This window comes from Diospyros lotus, chromosome 2, assembly GCF_014633365.1.
Source record: "Diospyros lotus cultivar Yz01 chromosome 2, ASM1463336v1, whole genome shotgun sequence".
NCBI lineage: Eukaryota > Viridiplantae > Streptophyta > Magnoliopsida > Ericales > Ebenaceae > Diospyros > Diospyros lotus.
Window position 1 is genome coordinate 13,399,631 of NC_068339.1, and position 19,323 is coordinate 13,418,953.

At 39.2% G+C, this 19,323-nt stretch overlaps 2 protein-coding genes across 4 annotated transcripts; both read left to right on the forward strand.

Moving 5' to 3' along the window:
• Positions 1–955: 955 nt before the first annotated feature.
• Positions 956–19,323, forward strand: LOC127794866 (uncharacterized). Its single transcript, XM_052326132.1, has 9 exons — positions 956–1,205; positions 1,298–1,355; positions 2,504–2,612; positions 2,757–2,901; positions 3,996–4,047; positions 4,139–4,285; positions 4,363–4,474; positions 18,421–18,547; positions 18,801–19,323. The coding sequence occupies exons 1-9, from the start codon at positions 1,018–1,020 to the stop codon at positions 19,261–19,263; spliced, it is 1,401 nt and encodes a 466-aa protein (XP_052182092.1). The 5' UTR covers positions 956–1,017; the 3' UTR covers positions 19,264–19,323.
• On the forward strand, positions 9,322–18,414 carry LOC127794867 (uncharacterized). 3 transcript variants are annotated; one of them, XM_052326133.1, is made up of 3 exons: positions 9,322–11,944; positions 12,024–12,142; positions 12,239–18,414. In XM_052326133.1, the coding sequence occupies exons 1-3, from the start codon at positions 11,389–11,391 to the stop codon at positions 12,446–12,448; spliced, it is 885 nt and encodes a 294-aa protein (XP_052182093.1). In that variant the 5' UTR covers positions 9,322–11,388; the 3' UTR covers positions 12,449–18,414. The 3 variants fall into 2 exon arrangements, 1 of the variants encoding a protein (XP_052182093.1); XR_008021707.1 differs by having other exon boundaries at positions 9,322–12,142.

Genomic DNA, 19,323 nt, shown 5'->3' on the forward strand with positions numbered 1-19,323 from the left:
ATTTTTAATTTTTAAACAATTTTAAAAAACATTGAAGGAGGCGGTGATGCAATCGCAACCGCCTCCTCTACTCTTCCTTTTAAACCTAAAGAGGAAAAAAAGAAGATGAAAAGCAGAGGAGGTGGCGGATTTGGCTGGAGGAAGCCGTGAACCTGGGCCAATCTGAGTTGCTGGAAGAGGCGGTGGCTGGAGGATGAACAACGGTTATGGCTGAGGACGAACGGTAGCGGTGGTTGAGGGCGAACGACGATCGTGGCTAGAGGGCGAACGGCGGCCTCGGAGAGGGTCGATCTGAGGCGATGGCTGTCGGAGAGGGTCGATCTGAGGCGATGGTGGCTGGAAGAGAACGAACGGCGGCGATTCGAAGGGCTGATCTTGGTCGACGATGGTGTTTCATAGAGGAGAAGAGTGAAGATCATACAGGAGAGAGAGAGAGAGAGAGAGAGAGAGAGAGAGGAGAATACATAAGGGCAGTAAGGCGTTTTCCGTGTTTTGGGTTTGGCACCGTGGTTTTGGCTCAAAATGGCCAAAACGTATTTTTGGCGTTTTTAGTTTTGTGTGTAAAGTTTTTTGGTGTTTTGAAAAATGTATTTTTGAAAATGAGTAAGTAAACGCGTTTTGGATGTTTTGAAAAACTGAAAACAGAAAACAGTCCGAAAATGGCAAAGAGAACAAGCCCTAAATTTTTCTCTAGTTATTCCAAACCTTCACGCTTCGCTTCACTACATTTACAAATTTGCAATCTAGAATTAACATATAATACTATTTATATCATATAAATTATAAATTAATTTTACATACACCTTTATTTATTTTATTCTAACACTTATATTTTAACTATTTGCTATATATACCCCTATATTTTTAAAATCTACAATTTGCCCCACATTTCTCTTCCCTTAATTTTTTTAAAAAATATCATTTTTGATATGAAAACGTTTTTCAATCTCGGGAGCAAAATGGAACATCATTAAGATGGGCGGTCGGCAGCCGGTGCGCCCCCGCGCCACCTAGAGGATGGAACTGGCGACCATCTTAACTCCAAACCCTAACCCTAGACTTAATCCTTGGCCGCTGAAGTCTCCGGTGAATTCTTCCTATCTACGCCCCAAGCACTTCATTGGAGCCCTGCCACAGCCGGTATCATGTTCATTTTCTTCCATTTCGGTTCGGCCGTCCTCTTCGGGGCTACAGCCATCCCTGAGGTTCCTCTCTACGTCTTTATTTCGACTGTTAAATATTTGTCATTAATGCGATATTATCGCTCATAGCTTGTTGGCTATGTATATGAATGTAGATACGCAGTGCTCGGGGCTGGTTTTGCTGGTTTATCTGTGGCTTGGCATTTGTTGCTGGTACTCTCTGCCCCTCTTTCTGCATTTTCTTGAAATTTCTTTTGGCCACTTCATCCCATTGTAGCGAGATTCGCATGGTGTTTCAAGCAATAGATTAATTTTGTAATTTTTCAAGGATGATCAGAAAATGGGGGGTCTGGTCATGAATCTTTTGTTGTATCACAACAAGAACAACAACTATCACAAATTATTTGCCGCACAACAAATGCTAAAACATCCATGACTTCGGGAACGACACAAATTCTCATTAAAATGTAGCAGAAACTTGTAATAGGCCCCTAAAATATTTTTGAAATGTGCTACTCATAGTTTTAATTATTTTTATGGTCCTAAAATATATTGTAAGCAACGATATTAACTAGCAATCTTTTATAAATATTATTAACCTTGGTATTTGATAGTGAATGTGTTTTGATGCTTAATATTATTATTTTTAATTTTTTAGTGAATTTTATATTAATATTGCATATAGTTTTATATCACCTAGCATTTTTCCTATCCTATAATATTTGGGATATTTATTTCTTGTCTCTTTTCCTTTTTTCTCTTCCTATGCTGGCAACTATGGTTGTTTACAGTTGAGCTACTGGTCTAGGAGATTATAATAATTTAAATTTAGCATAGTAAAGTTGTGCAGACACTGTTTTTCATAGATGGGTATAGACTAAGAACCATATCTTGGTTATCTAAAAAAAAAAAAAAAAAAACGTTTCCTATGAAAAACTTTTTTTTTTTGGATGTGGGAACTAGATATATTATGCTTGGATATTTTCCACACTAGTGGTTAAATATATATTTATGTATTCACTAAACCAGTGTTATTAGTTCTTCTGTGCACCCAAGAAAATGCTTTCCTTTTTAACAATGAAACTAATCTTACTGAGTTATGAGTGAGTCTTATGATTTTTTATGACTTCATATTGAATGCGATATGATTTCTGAATTTTTTTTGCTGAGGTGGTGATAAGCTTTTCCTAGTGCATCTTTTATTGTAGTTTCTTTAATTTTTCATTCAGTGACATGATTATGCTCCTGACATATCAATCCTCATTTTGAAGCATGTTGAACAGTTGAATAAATTCTTTATCCACATACTTACCTCACTCATTTTATGATATGCAACTTTAGTTGTGGCTAATTCCTTGCAGCACAGTCCTAAGGAGTTGCATGTGTGCATTGACATATATGATGAAGTTGGCATTGGTGGAGGTGCATCCGGAGTATCAGGAGGACTACTACACCCGTATTCCCCAAAAGGTTAAAATCTCCTTTTTGATACACAGATTACCTGAGTAGGTTTTTACATGTTTTCTTCTTGTTGTACTTTTTTTTTTTTATGTTTTTGAGAGACGCCCATATTCCAGTTTGAATTATTAACATCGATTAATTTGATTCTATCAGTTAAGCTTCTCTGGCGGGGTGCAGAGTGCTGGAGAGAGAGTTTGAAGCTTTTAAGCATTGCAGAAGCAGCAGTTGGGTGCAGCAAATTGGAATCAGAAAGTAACTGCTATACTCAGAGTTCTGATGGATTCATAGTCAGGAGAAGGTCTTCTCTTTCTTCTAGACTGTTTATTGTTTATCTCACTCTCTTTTTGAGTGGTGTTGCAAATTGTTAGTGATTTTTTCTGTTCCCTTTCTTTTTCTATTTTTGGTTTTTCTCATCTGGGTGTTCTACAATTCCAGATAGAAAATCTGTTGCAGCATGGCACAATTAGTGGTTGCTGTCTTCCAATATCTTCAAATGCTTCCACTCTTTTAGTTTAGATATTTATTAGTGGTGAGCAGCATGACTTTTTGTGAGCTGCATGGTCTGGATGACTGGATTTTGAGTTGTTTACTTTTAGTTTCTTACCTGAAGTCAGCATTACATAGTTGTGCTCTCTCGTGTTGTGTTTCCTCATTTATGTATTGATGACCTAGATAATCAGTACAGACTTAGAGAATTGCATTTGATACACGCATGTTATAGCGCCCTCGGGTAGAACTCACTCTCAAAAGTTAGCTGTAAAGGGGAAGATGTTCAAGAGATTAAAAACTCCACATTAGGAGCCTAAACTTCTGACGTGAGACAAGTCCCATACCTTGCAGTAGGCTATAACATACCACCATGCTCTGTAGTCTCGGTGCCCACGACGACAAGTTGTGCACTAGCCTCGGACGAACATTGCAATGCCAGTGTCATCTCTGTCGTCAGACGATTGTTACTAGGAGACATGGGGCTGGCTTTGATACCAATTGTCACACCCTTAGGGTTGAACTAGGGTGTGAAAGGGAATTTGGAAATTAAGAGAGAAATTTTAGGAAGAAATTAGATGAGAGGGAGAGATATAGAAGAAATAATGAAGAAGATAACCGAGAGAGAGAAATATTAGAAGAGAAACAGAATATTCAATTCATTCTCATCATCATAGCCCTTCCTACAGCTAAGGCTTAGTATCTACAGCTAAGGCTTAGTATATATAGCCTCACATTAGCTACCGGACAAGGTACTCTAACCGCCTAAGATACAAGACAAAAAAGAAAGTATCCTAACAGAATAGAGGGGCACAATTACATAGCTACCCTTGGCATGTGACAACACACATATTATGGGAATCACTTTGAATATCAAACATTTAAGATGCAACTTATGCATTGCAGAGGTATTCTGAGACCAGCAATCAGCTTGAAGAATCTTGATGTACTAAATGATGTAAGTTCCTCTAAAGTAACTGCCCATGAAATGGACTAAGGTTTATTTATAATAATTCATAGTAACATTATGACATCTTTTCTGCTATTAGAATGCTCAGAAATGCCTTGCCAGTTGTAGAATAGAGTCTATTGATAAAGATGCTGCCCAAGATCTTGTGCCCAATTTGTGTGTGCCTTTGAACTCTGCCTTCTACATGCCTGAAGCTGTAAATGTTTATCCTCAACGCTATCTCATGGTCAGTAGGAACAGCTTTGTAATTTCATTTTAGAGAGTTCTATTTTATGTTTTTTACACTATGGTTAGTTTATTTAGGCACTTTTTTTAGCTTGTGAAGATCTGGCGAAAGACCTGTCAACCCCTGGTTCTGGAAGAAAAGAGTTAAATTTGCACAAGAAGTCTATTAATAACCTTCTTGAATTTGCAGGTACAACAATATCCTCTTGGTTCAGTTTCTTTTAGTTGCAACTATTGTTTCAACGTTATTTTGTCAGAACATAGACAAAAGTAGTTTACTTTTTTTATTTTTCTAAGGCAAAGTAGTTTCACTGGCATAATTGTCTTAATTGAGCTATTCCTAGAAATTGCTACATTGATGTGCTGCTACCAGGAACCAGCATAATGGGGCTGTACTTTGTAATATAGTAGTCTGCTTAACTGAAGTATTTTGGCACAATGGCCAACTATTTTACCTAACGGAAAACAATAAACTTTGTATTGACTAGAGAGAGTATCGAGGTTGTACTCCTACAATCCAAATTGTAAACAATCTTGTATCTGGTTCATTTTTAGCATTGCAATGTGTGCTTACCAAAGTTTGCATTATCCCCGTGGAGCATGCTAGGGAACACTTGTTTTTCTTCAATGTTGGCTCTTAAGTATGTTTTGTATGGGTCAGTTGTGGAACTAATATTAAAGATATTGAACGACATGGAGACAGTGGAGTTAAGAATCTGAAACATTTATTTGTTATGAACACTTTTGAAGAAAAAATGATTCAATCAGCACCTCTCTGATGTGCCATTCTGTCACACCCTTAGGGTTGAACTAGGGTGTGAATGGGAATTTGGAAATTAAGAGAGAAATTTGGGGAAGAAATTAAATGAGAGGGAGAGATGTAGCAGAGGAGATAAGGAAGGAGATAATCGAGAGAGAAAAATATTACGAGAGAAACATAATATTCAATTCATTCTCATCATCATAGCCCTTCCTAGAGCTAAGGCTTAATATATATAGGCTCACATTAACTACCGGACAAGGCACTCTAATCGCCTAAGCTATAAGACAAAAAAGGAAAAAGACAAAAAAGAAAACATTCTAACAGATTAGAGGGGCACAATTACATAGCTACCCTTGGCATGTGACAAATTTCCCCCCTTTGAAATGTTTCTTGTCCCTAAGAAACTTATTATCGTTTATCCATTATTCCCTTATCCAATTTCAGCTGGCTCTTCTCCTTTGTTGTCTTCCTCTAACCCTTCCATATGCAACAATTATCTTCTGCATTGGTGGTCTGGACTGAATTTGTCCCCACATTTTAAGCATAATCCGAGCCTTCGTTTGGACTCCATAATAGGAGATTTGGCTGCCTGAGGATGCTCTTTTCCTTGAGTCTGATCTGAGGCCGCCGTCCAAGCATTTCACCCACTTCCTGACTACTCTGGGGACACTTTTCTGTTATAGTCCCGTGCTTGTTAACAAACGCCTCCAATGATAACTCATGTAAACGAGCCTTCTTCGCCTCTTGTCTTACTGAAGTAGGTGGCAGCATTTTGGCCATTGGCCTTAGCTCATCACTTAGTCCATTGAGGAAGCTAGACGCGAAATAATGTTCATCTAGAATTGGGTGAGCTTGTCTTATTATATACTTAAGAGCCTCAAACCTTACTTGATATTCTTCCATTGTTCCTTCCTGTTTTAGTTTGTTAAATTCTTCCACCATATCAGTTAGGTTTCGCTCCCTGAAATGAGCGCATAATTCCTTTACTAATTCAAGCCATCGCCATTCTGTTCTTTGCTCACTCCACTCTTAAAGCCATGAATATGCCATATCATTTAGATAGACAATTGCGATGTTTACCTTGTTCCCTTCAGCTATTTGGCAGTGGTAAAAAAAAAAAAAAAACGCTCGCAACGTTTGACCCACCATTGGGGTTTATCCCCTTCAAACATTGGGATTTCAAGTCTTGGTGTAGGGGGATTATTTTGGTTTGTTAGGGATCCCCGAAAGACCCTTCAGCAACATACTCTGTTCGTTCTTCCACTTTTTGCCGACCCCTCATTCTCGGAAAGATGGGTGTTGCTGTGGATTGGGGAGTGAAATTCACTGGCAAGATCGTGTTAGGCTATCAGGAGAAGATGGCGAGGGAAGCACTCAACTGCTAGCTCAAACCTGAAAGCTCTTCTTGGGTGTTCCTGTCCATCAATGACACATCTGCTCGGATGTGGTTGACTTCCTCTTAGGTGTGTCGAACCCTAGCTTCAACCGTCTCCAGCTTCTGTCTACTTGCTCATGGTTCTGTCGGAAGCCCGCTTGTCACACGCTTTCATGTTGGCACTACATTAGCAGCTCATTTACAATTCTCGCTGTCTCTTATTCGTTTCTTTCATGTTATATTGTTATGTATCTTTTATTTACTTTATGTATTTGCACTGGTTGGGTTATTACATTTGTAAAAAGGGGGAAAGAGTTTGTTAGAGATATTTCATAGGAAAGACCACCTGTAAAGAGGCTTGGGAAAAGGACAAAATAGTTGGTTATAAGGGGTGGGATCTGCTGTGGCAACACTCAGGCTAGAGGTATAAATACCCTCTGGTTTCGGCTTGTAAGGACATGAGAATTATCAGAAGAAATTCTACCTTTCTCCTCTATTTTCATCTCTCTCTGTTTTCTCTTCTTTCCCTTTAATTCCAATCTCTCTTACCTTCTTCGTCTACTCTAAATCCCCTACTACACCCTCTAATTCACATCGAATTGGAAGGTGGTTCTCCTTGTCAGATTGGGTCTATGACAAACTGGTATTAGAGCACCGATCCTAGGCATAGCAGTGGAAGTGAAGGATGGTGGATGGAACCCGCGTGAAGAATTTTGAGGCGCAATTGCAATAGGTGAATTCAACAATGGTCGAGCTTTAGAATAAAATGGGTCAAATGGAGGCGGGAGAAGCCCAAAACCAAGAGGCGATTAGGACTATGGATGGCAAGATGGAAGGTGCCTTGGAAGGAATGGAGCGAAGGCTGGAAGGTATGGAACATAGACTAGATGGGTCCATGGCGAGGCTGCGAGATGACATGCAACAGTTTATGGTTATGTTCACACGCCAAAACCAGGTAAGGATGGTTGATAACTTTCCACCTAGGGATAGAAATGAACCTATATTGCATAGAAATGGGGGAGATAGGGGTCGTGCCAATGCAGAAGTGGAGGTAGACCTAGAAGAAACATTGGAAGGAGTGGTGGGGAATGATAGGAATGGTGCGCCTAACGGGCAGCAACTGGGGCTCACTATGCCTCGGATGGAAATTCCTATCTTCGAGGGGGTTAACCTCCGGTGGTGGATAAGGAAATGTGAAAGGGTCTTCGTGTGGAACAACATACCAATGAGGCAGCTAGTAACACTCACTGCAGCCTACTTTAATGAGGCTGTTGATGCCTAGTTTCAGGGGTGTGTAAGTGTGCAGAACGAGTTCATCTGGGATGAGTTTGCAGCCAAACTATGTGAAAGATTTGGAGAAAGAAATAGGGTAGACACAATTGAGGAGTTCAACAAGCTAAAACAAACTGGAAGTGTAGAGATGTACTTAAAAATATTTGAGGATTTGAGGTCCTACATGATTCAACAAAACCCACACCTCACTGAAGCTTATTCGTATCAAGCTTCTTGAGTGGGCTTAGTGAGGACATAAGGCCAATGGTAAAGATGATTAGGCCCCAAACAATAGAACAAACGACTGAAAGTGCAAGGTTACAAGCAATGATTGTAGAAGCACTTATAAAGAAATAGAGACAACAACACAAGGGGTTAACAGTGGGATCAACCAGTGGGGGAGTCAAGTATGTTAACAGAGAAGTAGGCAAGAGTGGAGGAAGTATGAAACAAGGGGCAAGGTCCAGCACTGTGCCTTATGGGAAGCAATTAAGAGAGCGAAGAAAGTTGGTTGGCCTCTGTTTTAGATGTGGGGATAAGTATCATCTCGGATATCAATGTAAGAGGCAAATTTTATTGTTGGAAGGGGAAAAGGAGGATGAAGTTGAGGGGACTAAAGAGGAAGTAGAAGATGGTGGTGTCGGAAGAAAACAACGGAGAAATTTCACTACATGCACTTAAAGGAGTGACTAACAAGAAGATAATTAAAGTAGCAGGGAGTATGAAGAATCATAACTTACTGATCCTAATTGATAGTGGAAGCACACATAGCTTCCTTGATGAAGGGACAACTAAGAGGCTAAAATGCCCACTCTAGGGAACTCAACCCCTAAGCGTGACAATAGCAAATGGTAGTAGGGTACTTAGCAAATCAGCATGCCACGGGTTTACTTGGGAGATGCAAGGAGAGAAATTTGAGGCTGCTACAATTAGGGAGATGTGATGTGGTGTGTTGGGGGTTGACTAGATGAAGGAAGCAAGCCCCATAAGTTTTGATTTCAATAGAATGGAGGTTTCCTTTGACAAGGGAGGAAAGAAAATGACATTGAGTGGGGGAAGGGAAACCAGATCTTGCAAAATGATCTCGGGGAAGAAATTGCCCAAAATGTTCAAGAACAAATGGTGTCAACTGTCCCAATTATTCTCACTAGTGGCTGTGGGGGAAGGCTCACTTATGATAGTGGAGGAAGGGTCTGAAAAGGAGCTGCAAGTGGAAGTACACTTGACGGTCACATCTCAACCCTGGGAGCTTGACCAGGTACATTCTCAACACTTTATTGATGAACTATTGGAAGACTACAATGACTTATTCGTTGAACCCATAGCGTTACCTCCAACTTGAACCTTGGATCACTCCATAAACTTAAATCCTAATGCTGAACCCATCAACATCAGGTCCTATAGGTGCTCCCCAACCCAAAAAACCAAAATTGAAAAGATGGTGAAAGATATGTTAAACCAATCTTTCATAAGACATAGCCAAAACTCTTTTGCCTCGCCAGTCCTCCTAGTTAAAAAGAAGGATGGGTCTTGGCGTTTTTGTGTTGGCTACCATAAATTGAATGCCTTAACTATTAAAAACAAATTCCCTATACCCTTAGTCAGTGTTCTAAAAATCGGGCTAGGCGCTAGGCGGCCGCTGGCCGCCCCGAAATTGCCCTAGTCGGGCCTCTTAGGCGCCGGCCTGAGTAATTGGCCGACTTGGGTGCCTAGGTGGCCCAAGCGGCGCCTAGTCGGCCAGCGCGCCTAGGGCTTTTTTCAATTTAAATATCAGTTTTTAGGGCTTTTTTTTGCTAAATCATAAATCAAACGATTCAAACTTGTTAGCGTCTCCCCCTCTTCACTCTCTTCTCACCTCAACGCTGCTGCCTCAACGCCGCCAAGCTTCATCGGCCCGCCAGTAGCTCACCGCCGTCGCTGCATCCAGCTCCATCCTCGCCGCCAAGTTTCATCATCACCGCCTCTTCTCTGTCGCGTCCTCCTCTTCCTCGTTGCCTCAGCATCGTCGCCTCCGCCCTCGTCCTCGCCGTCGAGCTCCATCTCCGCCACGGCAAGGTCCATCTCCGTCCACTCGTAACCCCTCTCTCTCTCTCTCTGTTTTGCGTTTGCTGCGTTGCTGATTTCGTTTTTATGTTTTTTATTTTTTATTTTATTTCATTTTTCTTTTCTATTTATATATAATTATTAGATTTATATTTAGTTTTTATTATTAATTATATATATTCTTTAATATTTCCAAAAAATTTGCTACTTGCTTATAGACTTATAGTATATTACTATATTGATGTTTTTATTATTGATTATATTTCTGTTTTTATTATATTGTAAAACATAAATTATTTTGCTATTTTATTATCTTAATTTGAATCATTTGATTATTTTACAGCCATGAATCATGATATGTTATTGTTATTTTGAACACTAAGTGAGGTTATTCGTTATATATAGGTTTCTATTGCAACTTTCTTCAATTAAATTAATAATGTCGGATGGGACTCGAAGTACAGGAGCATCGTCTGATGCAGCTTCGGTTTTTAAAAGGAAATCCAATGATATTGGATGGGAGTATGGAATGTTAATTGATCCGAAGAATATGGATAAAGTTAAATGTAAGTTGTGTGGTAAAATTATGTCTGGCGGAGTTTACAGAATAAAAGAACACATAGGTCATATTTTCAGAAATGTTTCTGCATGTCCAAAATCTTCTTCGGATGATCAAGCTAAATGCAAGAATGCTATTGCCGAGGCAAAGAGTAAGAAGAAGAATAAGAAGAAGGAGGAAGATTTGATGAGATCTTCTGTTAATATTTCTGAAGGGGGGGATGATGAAGATGAATTGAAAGAGTTAGGTAGCAAAAAAACGCCCCATACTCTTGGCCCTATGGATAAGTTTGCAACTTCCATCAGTCATGAAACTTATTTGACGAAAAGGCAACAAAATATCAATGAAACACTCTTCAAAGAAAGAACACAGACTGTTCGTGAGTATTGTGCTAGATGGGTGTATGAAGCTGGTATTCCTTTCAATGCGATAGATCATGATAGTTTCAAATTGTTTGTTGAGGCGGTCGGTCAATTTGGCCCGGGCTTCAAACCTCCTAGTCAATACCAGTTGAGAGAACCGTTGTTAAAGGGAGAAGTTGATAGAACTAAAGAATTACTAAAGAAGCATGAAGAAGAGTGGGCACAAAATGGGTGCTCCATTATGACAGATGCTTGGACAGACAGAAAAATGAGGAGCATCATGAACGTATGTGTTAATTCTCATGCAGGTACTATTTTTTTGTCTTCCAAAGAGTCTTCAGACGAAGCACATACAAGCGAACTCATTTTTGAATATGTGGACAAGTGCATCGAGCAAGTTGGCCCACAAAATGTCATCCAAGTAGTAACAGACAATGCTGCCAACAATATGGGAGCAGCAAAATTATTGAAATTGAAGAGGCCAAATATCTTTTGGACATCATGTGCTACTCACACTATCAATTTGATGCTTGAAAGTATTGGAAAACTACCGAAGTTTAAAAAAGTCATTGATCAGGTCAAGAGTTTGACGATCTTCATTTATGCACACCATAAGACATTGTCCTTAATGAGATCATTTACAAAGAAGAGGGATATTGTGAGACCGGGAGTTACTAGATTCGCTTCTTCTTTCCTTACTTTGCAAAGTTTGATGGAGAAATAAGCTCAAATGAGGACAATGTTTACTAGCTCTGAATGGGATGAGTGCAAATGGTCAAAGACTGTTAAAGGGAAAGCAACATATGCTACTGTGATGAGCATTACTTTTTGGAATGGTGTGAATTTATGCCTCAAGGTTTTTGCTCCTTTGGTGAAGGTACTTCAAATTGTTGATGCAGATAAAAAGCATTCTATGGGCTTTTTATATGGAGAGCTTAAGCATGCAAAGGAAGCTATTAAGGAGGCCCTAAAGAATATTGAGAAGAACTATCAGCCTATTATTGAGATTATTGAAGTAAGGGTAAAAGATAGGCTAGATAGTCCACTGCATTTTGCGGCTTACCTTTTGAATTCCTATTACTTTTTTAAGGATATGGGTATAAAACTTGATCATGAAGTCATGGATGGATTTTTTAACTGTGTGGAGATGTTTTATGATGCCAATGGTGAATTGCAAGGTCATGTTGTAAATATTGAGTTGCCAAAATATACTCATAAAGAAAGAACTTTTGGAAAATCGTGGGCAACTCAAGGGTGTGCAGAAAATGATGACAATTATAATCCAGGTATAAAATTTATTTAATCATTTTCTGAACTTCTATTGTGTATAAGTTTATTTACTTTATACTTGTTTGACCTATGTAGTTAAATGGTGGATAACTTATGGAAATCACACTCCAAACTTGCAACGAATGGCGATAAGGATCCTTTCATTAACTAGTAGTTCGTTTGGTTGTGAAAGAAATTGGAACACTTTTGAAGGGGTTAGTGTATACTTTAAAACGTTTTTAATACTTTAATTTCATTATTCCTATCATTTAAAGACTTAAATTAATATTACTTTTATTTTATTTATGTAGATACGTACGAAGAAAAGAAATAGACTGGATGTGCATCGATTGAACAATCTTGTTTATGTCCAATTTAATGCAAAATTGATGAACAAGCAAAAGAGAGAGAAGGAAAGGAATGTTGATGTGTTACTTTCTAGTGATGCCAGCAATGCACAAGGATGGATTGTTGAAGGAGGAGATGATGAAGAAATTGATCCTGGTACGGGGCTTACTTGAGAAGTGGTTGGTGAAGCATCTGGAGCAGACGAGATGCTTCAATCTCGAAGAAGTTCTAGGATGAGAGAGCTTCATGAAGATGATTTCCAATCAGAAGAAGAAGAAGATGAGCAAGAGCTCAATGAATTTGATTTTGAATCTGATGAAGATCATGTATTAGAAGAATATGGAGAGGAAGAAGTCTAATTAGATAGTTAGATACTTAAATTCTTCAAGTATGGTTTATGTTGCATTATTGTTGCTTTTATCTTATTGAACCTAGAACTGATCTACAACAATTTGTTTTCTCATGCTTAATTCTATATTTCACTTGTCATTCCATTATTGTTGTATTTTTGGTTTATGTTGCATTATTAATGCTTTTTAACTTTGATTAAATTGAAAATAACATCAAATTACATCACAAAATTTAAAAAAAAAAAATAGCAATTTTTCTAGGCCCCGCCTAGGCGCTAGGCCCCAGCCTGGCGCCTGACTAGCGCCTAGCGCCTTTTAGAACACTGCCCTTAGTAGAGGACTTGATGGATGAACTACATGATGCCCATTTCTTTTCAAAACTTGACCTTAGATCCGACTACCATCAAATTAAAATAAAGCCAGAATATGTCCATAAAATCGCTTTTAGGACACATCAAGACCATTTTGAATTTTTGGTAATGCCATTCGGGCTCACTAATGCCCCAACCACATTTCAATCCCTAATGAACCAAATTTTTGAGCAATACCTAAGGAAGTTTGTTCTAGTATTCTTTGACGATATCCTTGTATAGAGCCCCACCTTGGACCAACATATATCTCACCTTAAAACCACCCTTAAAGTCCTTAGAGCTAACTAACTTTTCATCAAAAAGTCAAAATGTGCATTTGGACAGAATCAAGTGGAGTATTTGGGGCATTTAATTTCTGGGGCAGTGGTTAGTATCGACCCTAAAAAAGTAGAAGCCATGTTGGCTTGGCTTGTAACATCCCGCATTGAGCGATAGGAAGGACTAGATCAACTTACCTTGATGGGTTTACGCGAACTTCTCAGGAGCTACCCTAGATCAAGCACGCTTAATCCGAAAGTTCTTTATTCACATTCATCGCAAAAGGTATTCAACTAGTGTTGTTTCCTTCCTTGCTATCCTCGATAAATATACTAGCTTCTCTAGAGTCCCTTCTTGGACCTGACCTTAGGCTATCGGGGTATTACATTCTCCCCCCTTGAGCACATGGCGCCCTTGTCATATAACCTTGCAACTGGTCCTAGATCTTCTCCTCTTTGGGGATTGTCATCCTAAAAGCCTGCTAGGAGCCGCTCTTTGTTTAGGCCTTCGCACCTCGATGCCACTCCTCGCCCTTATCAGACCGCATTTTCCAAGGGTCAGCTCTGATACCACTTGTAACATCTCGCATCGAGCGATAGGAAGGACCTAATCAATTTATCCTGATGGGCCTACGCGAACTTCCAAGGGTCACCCATCCTTGAGCTACTCTAGCTCAAGCACGCTTAATTCGAGAGTTCTTTATTTATATTCAGCTCAAAAGGTATTTAGCTGGTGTTGTTTTCTTCTTTACTATCATCGATATATATACTAGCTTCTCTAGAGTCTCTTCTTGGACCTAACCTTGGGCTCTTGGGGTATTATATAGCTCAAACCCACCACAATGAGGGCCTTGAAAGGATTCCTTGGGCTAACGGGTTATTATTGTCAATTTGTCAAGGGATATGAGACTATAAGTAAACCTCTAATAGAATTCTTAAAGAAGTGAAGCTTTAGTTGGGGGCAGGCTGAGGCAGCATTTGAAAAGTTAAAGAGGGTGGGTAAGGTTTTAGTTTTGGGGCTACCAAACTTTAGCCAACCATTTGTGGTAGAAACAAATGCTTTTGGGAGTGGCATTAGGGCGATATTGTCCCAAAAAGAAAGACCCTTAGCCTTCTTAAGCCAAGCTCTAAGTGGTAGACATATGGGCCTAAAGTATATATGAGAGAATTCTTGGCAGTTTTGATAGTAGTGGATAAGTGGCTTCATTACTTGGAGGGGGGGAAATTTATAATTAAGACGAACCATGAAAGTTTGAAATTCTTATTGTAACAAAAATTGTAAACTCAACTACAAAAAGGATGGCCAAACTAATGGGATTGGATTATTCAATACAATATTGGAAGGGTAAAGAGAATGTGGTAGTAGATGCCCTCTCAAGATGCCATGAGCATGGAAAGTTGGTAGCCATTACAATGGTGGTACCGGAGTGGTGGATAGTTATGAAGGGGATGAGCAAGTGCAAGAACTCATACAAGGAATGACTGTGAGATCACAAGGAACTGATGGTTATACCCTAAGGGGGCGTTTGTTAAAATGAGCAAGATAAGGTGATATCAAGATAAGATTGGGATACTTTCCGGACCAAGATATGGAATGATCAAGATAAGACCGGGAAGCATTCTAATATTTCTATCAGACTATTTGTTAAATTTTTTAGAATCCATTGATAACTGTATTTTTTCTTTCCACGTGTTTGTTAATACATATGATAAGCACCAAGATAAGGTTTTTTTTACCAAAATATCCCTATTACCAAATTTATGATTAAAATAGTATTTTATGATTAATATGAATTGTCAAAAAAATTAAGATTAAAATTAAAAATAATATTTTATTTTCTAAATTCAAGTTTAAAAATAAATTTAAAAAGAGTTGAAAAGTATAAATAATAATTGTTAGGATTACAATAATTCCACCTACATAATTAAAAATAGCCAAAACATATTTTCATAATAGATAATAAAATATAAAATTAAATAAAATAATTTAAAAATTGATGAAATGAATTATATTAGTTAATAAAATATATATATAGAGAGAGAAATTCAAATTTTAAAAATTAATGAAATGAATAATGTCATTTAAATTTTAAAAATTGTCAAAACATATAATAATTTAAAAATATATTAAATAATATTAATTATAAGAGATAAATAAATAAGCTTTTTAATAAATTTAAATCTTTAAAATGCATTAAATGGCATTAACTATCTTACAAGGGGTAGATAAGTAATTGAGGCTTATCTTGAAAGAGCCAGATAAATTTATCCGATGGGGGAGGTCGGATAAATTTATCTTGAAAAGGGGAGATAAGAGGTCACGTGATACCTTTTCCTGAAATGGCCAGATAAGCTTAACAAACACGTTGAAAAGACCAAACATCCGGAAGGCTTCCCATATCTGACCTTTTCTCCCTCTTATCTTAGTTAACAAACACCCCCTAAGAAAAAGGATGCTGCGGCTGCATGGCAAGGTGGTCATTGGCAGCAAGGGGGACATTAGGAAAAAAATATTGTAGTCACTACATGACTCTCTCTTAGGGGGACATTTAGGGGTCCAAAACACCTATTTAAGGGTGAAGTAGCTATTCCATTGGCCAAAATTGAAGACTGATGTGAGGGAATTCGTGTTATCTTGCGATACTTGCAAGAGGTGCAAGTATGAGAATGTTGCTTACCTCGGGTTGCTCCAGCCCTTACCAATACCTGACCAAGCTTGGACAAGTGTGTCCATGGATTTCAAGGGATTACCTAAGTTAGAAGGGAATGATAGTGTGTTGGTTGTGGTGGATAGGTTCACTAAATTTGCACATTTTATAGGTTTGGCTCATCCCTATACGGCCCAAGAGGTGGTTAGGGCTTTCACGGACGGAATAGTGGCTTTGCATGGGGTTCTGAGGGTTATCATATTAGACAGGGATAGGATATTCAACACCTTTTGGCAAGAATTGATGAGGTCAATGAGGATAAAACTCAACATGTCGACTACTTACCATCCACAAATGGATGGGCAAACAAAAAGAGAGAATTAGAGTTTGGAAATCTATCTTAGGTGCATTTGTATCCTACATCCTAACCAGTGGCACAGATGGCTTGCATTGGCCTAGTGGTGGTACAATTCTACCCACCACACCACCCTAAAAATGACTCCATTTGAAGCTAATTACGGTTATAAACCTCCTATATTACCAGCCATAGGAGGGCAGGCTACAACTGCTTCAGTGAAAGAATATTTGCAACAAAGGAGGGTGGTGCTTAGACAGCTCAAACGGGAATTGACCTCGGGTCAAAATAGAATAAAGCAATATGTAGACCAAATGAGGAGCGACAGAGAGTTCGAGATTGGGGAGAAGGTTTATCTGCAGTTGAGGCACCCCCATTTGAAGTCCATTACTCAAGAAGGATCAGTTACTAAGTTGACCCCCTGGTGTTTTAGTTTGTTCCTTATCGTAGCTAAGGTTGGAAAGGTAGCCTACCAGTTGTAGCTTCGAGAAGGGTCACAAATTCATCCTATCTTCCATGTGTCCCTCTTAAAAAAGTCATTAGGCAAGGAGCAAGTCAATCCTGAACTACTGTCATTGCCTAAAGAAAAGAAAAGGGAGGAAGAACCAGAAGCAATATTGGACTAAAGGGTAATCTATAACCATGGGGTCCCTCTTATTTAGGTGCTAGTAAGTGGCAGCACGAGGACAAGGGAAGCAACATCTGAGAATATTTGCCAAGCCTCCTTTAGCGATTCCCAAGGATTGCCAGCCTTCTTAGCATTTCTTGAGGATAAGAAATGTTTCAAGGGAGGAGCAATTGTCACACGCTTTCATGTTGGCGCGACATCAGCAGCTCATTTACAATTCTTACTGTCTCTTATTTGTTTCCTTCATGTTATATTGTTATGTATCTTTTATTTACTTTATGTATCTGCACTAGTTGGGTTATTACATCTATAAAAGGGGGGGAAAGAGTTTGTTAGAGATATTCCATGGGAAAGGCCACGAGTAAGGAGGCCTGGGAAAAAGACAAAATAGTTGATTATTAGGGGTGAGATCTGCTGTGGTAGCACCCAGGCTAGGGGTATAAATACCCTCTAGTCTCAGCTTGTAGGGACATGAGAATTATCAGAAGAAATTCTACCTTTCTCTTATGTTTTCATCTCTCTCTCTCTCTCTCTCTCTCTCTCTTTGTTTTCTCTTCTTTTCCTCTAATTCCAATCTCTCTTACCTTCCTTGTCTACTCTAAATCCCTCCCCTATTGCACCCTCCAATTCACATCGAATTAAAAGGTGGTTCTCCTTGTCACATCGGGTCTGTGACATCGCTTCCAAGGCATCCAACCTCGACTCTAGCTATTTTGTCCTTGTGCCTCCATCCTCACCTCCAATTCTTCCTCGTTTGACACCAGCTAATTACCAAATGTGTTTGACACTGGTTGCGACCCCTTTCTCGCCCACGTAGCCAACTCCGACGGAACTCCCTCACCTCTCTTCCGCTCTAGTTGCAACCCTTTGGGCTGTCCGCTTCACCTCCGACTGACTCACGATCATTGCGGAACGTCCATTACAGTCATGAACACCTGTAGGTTCATGTCACCCTTCGACACCTGGAGGTCTGTTACAGTTGCGAATGATCGCCTTTCGGGTCGCATTCGGTGTGCTTGCCGGTCGACCCACCTCCGTCCGGCTTCCAAGGACACTGGCTCTAATACCACTGTTATAGCCCTCGGGTAGAACTCACCCTCAAAAATTAATTGTCAATGGAATGGTGTCTAAGAGATTATAAATCCCACACTAAGAGTCTAAAGTTCTAATGGGAGACAAGTTTCATACCTTACTGTAGGCCATAATACATTCATTTATTGGAAATGTTTTAATTTAATGCTGCAAACTGTACTACGTCATCTGTGCATCATGTAGTAGTTGAGTTGCCAAGCCAATACTAAAAGTGATGGATTGCAATTCAGTCAGAGTTTTCTTTGCAAATCTTCGCATGTCATAAGCATTAATCATGCTACATCATCAACTTCAAATTTGACTGGTTAATCTAGGTAGATGGTTATTTATTCAGGCTAACATAACCATATTCAAAACTCTAGGGAACTCTGGTTATTTGCAATCAGCTCGTTTGGATACTGCCTTTTGGGTTAATTTTTTTTCCTTTTTTTTAATTGTTTTCAGGGGAGTATAGCGCAGTAATTGTTTGTCTAGGTGCTAGAGCAGCATTTCTTCCAGAACTCTCTGGGAAGCTCCCTCTAAGGACATGCAGAGGTGTTGTTGCTCGCCTAGAGCTGCCTGAAGATTCAAGGTAGAAGCTATCTGAAGATCTTTGTATGCTTCCGAGCATAAAAATCATTTTGTGAGAGGCACTAAAATTCCAATCAAAAATGAAAAGATTCTACATTTCCAAGCATTGTAAAACAAGGATACCTCGACATATGTGGCATCATGCTGGAGCATTAATTCAAATCATACTCGTATATACTTATTTTTTAAAATTTTGTATATATTTGTATGGATTGCATTCCTTCCGTTTAAATATCCTGAATGTTGAATTTCAGTGGAAGCTATCCGGACCATAGCCCATCAATCTTGTCAGATGCATGGATTGCTGTGCAGGGGCCTCGCAATCTATATTTAGGATCAACATGGGACTGGAATTCAAGAAATTATTTGCCCGAAGTCCCTTCAGAGGAAGCTTCAAAAGCCCTGGAAGAGCTTCTACACAAGGCATCCGTCATATACCCAGCCATAAAGAATTGGAACTTCACTGGAGCAAGCGCAGGTCTCAGGGCAATGCCACCACTCACTCCCCATGGATCACTGCCGCTTTTGGGTTGTCTTGATGATGATTTTATAGGCGGGAATCTTCCTTCTTGTAAATACTGGTTATTGGGAGGGCTCGGTTCAAGGGGTCTGTTGTATCATGGTTGGCTAGGAAAACTGATGGCACAAGCTGTGCTTTCCTGTAACGAAGATTTGTTACCTTCTGAGCTGACATCTTGGAAGATAAAGAAAGCGTGATATTGTAATTACAAGCAATTTGACGTAAGTTATAAGCTATGCCATTTGGCTTATTCTCAA

Bases quoted from the DNA above. Each gene is read 5' to 3' on its own strand.
- LOC127794867 (XM_052326133.1), top strand. From the start codon at position 11,389: ATGAGGACAATGTTTACTAGCTCTGAATGGGATGAGTGCAAATGGTCA. The intron at 11,945-12,023 runs GTATAAAATTTA...TGACCTATGTAG, and splicing joins TGATGACAATTATAATCCAG to TTAAATGGTGGATAACTTAT. The intron at 12,143-12,238 runs GTTAGTGTATAC...TTATTTATGTAG, and splicing joins ATTGGAACACTTTTGAAGGG to ATACGTACGAAGAAAAGAAA.
- LOC127794866 (XM_052326132.1), top strand. From the start codon at position 1,018: ATGGAACTGGCGACCATCTTAACTCCAAACCCTAACCCTAGACTTAAT. The intron at 2,902-3,995 runs GTCTTCTCTTTC...TATGCATTGCAG, and splicing joins GGATTCATAGTCAGGAGAAG to AGGTATTCTGAGACCAGCAA. The intron at 4,286-4,362 runs GTCAGTAGGAAC...TAGTTTATTTAG, and splicing joins ATCCTCAACGCTATCTCATG to GCACTTTTTTTAGCTTGTGA.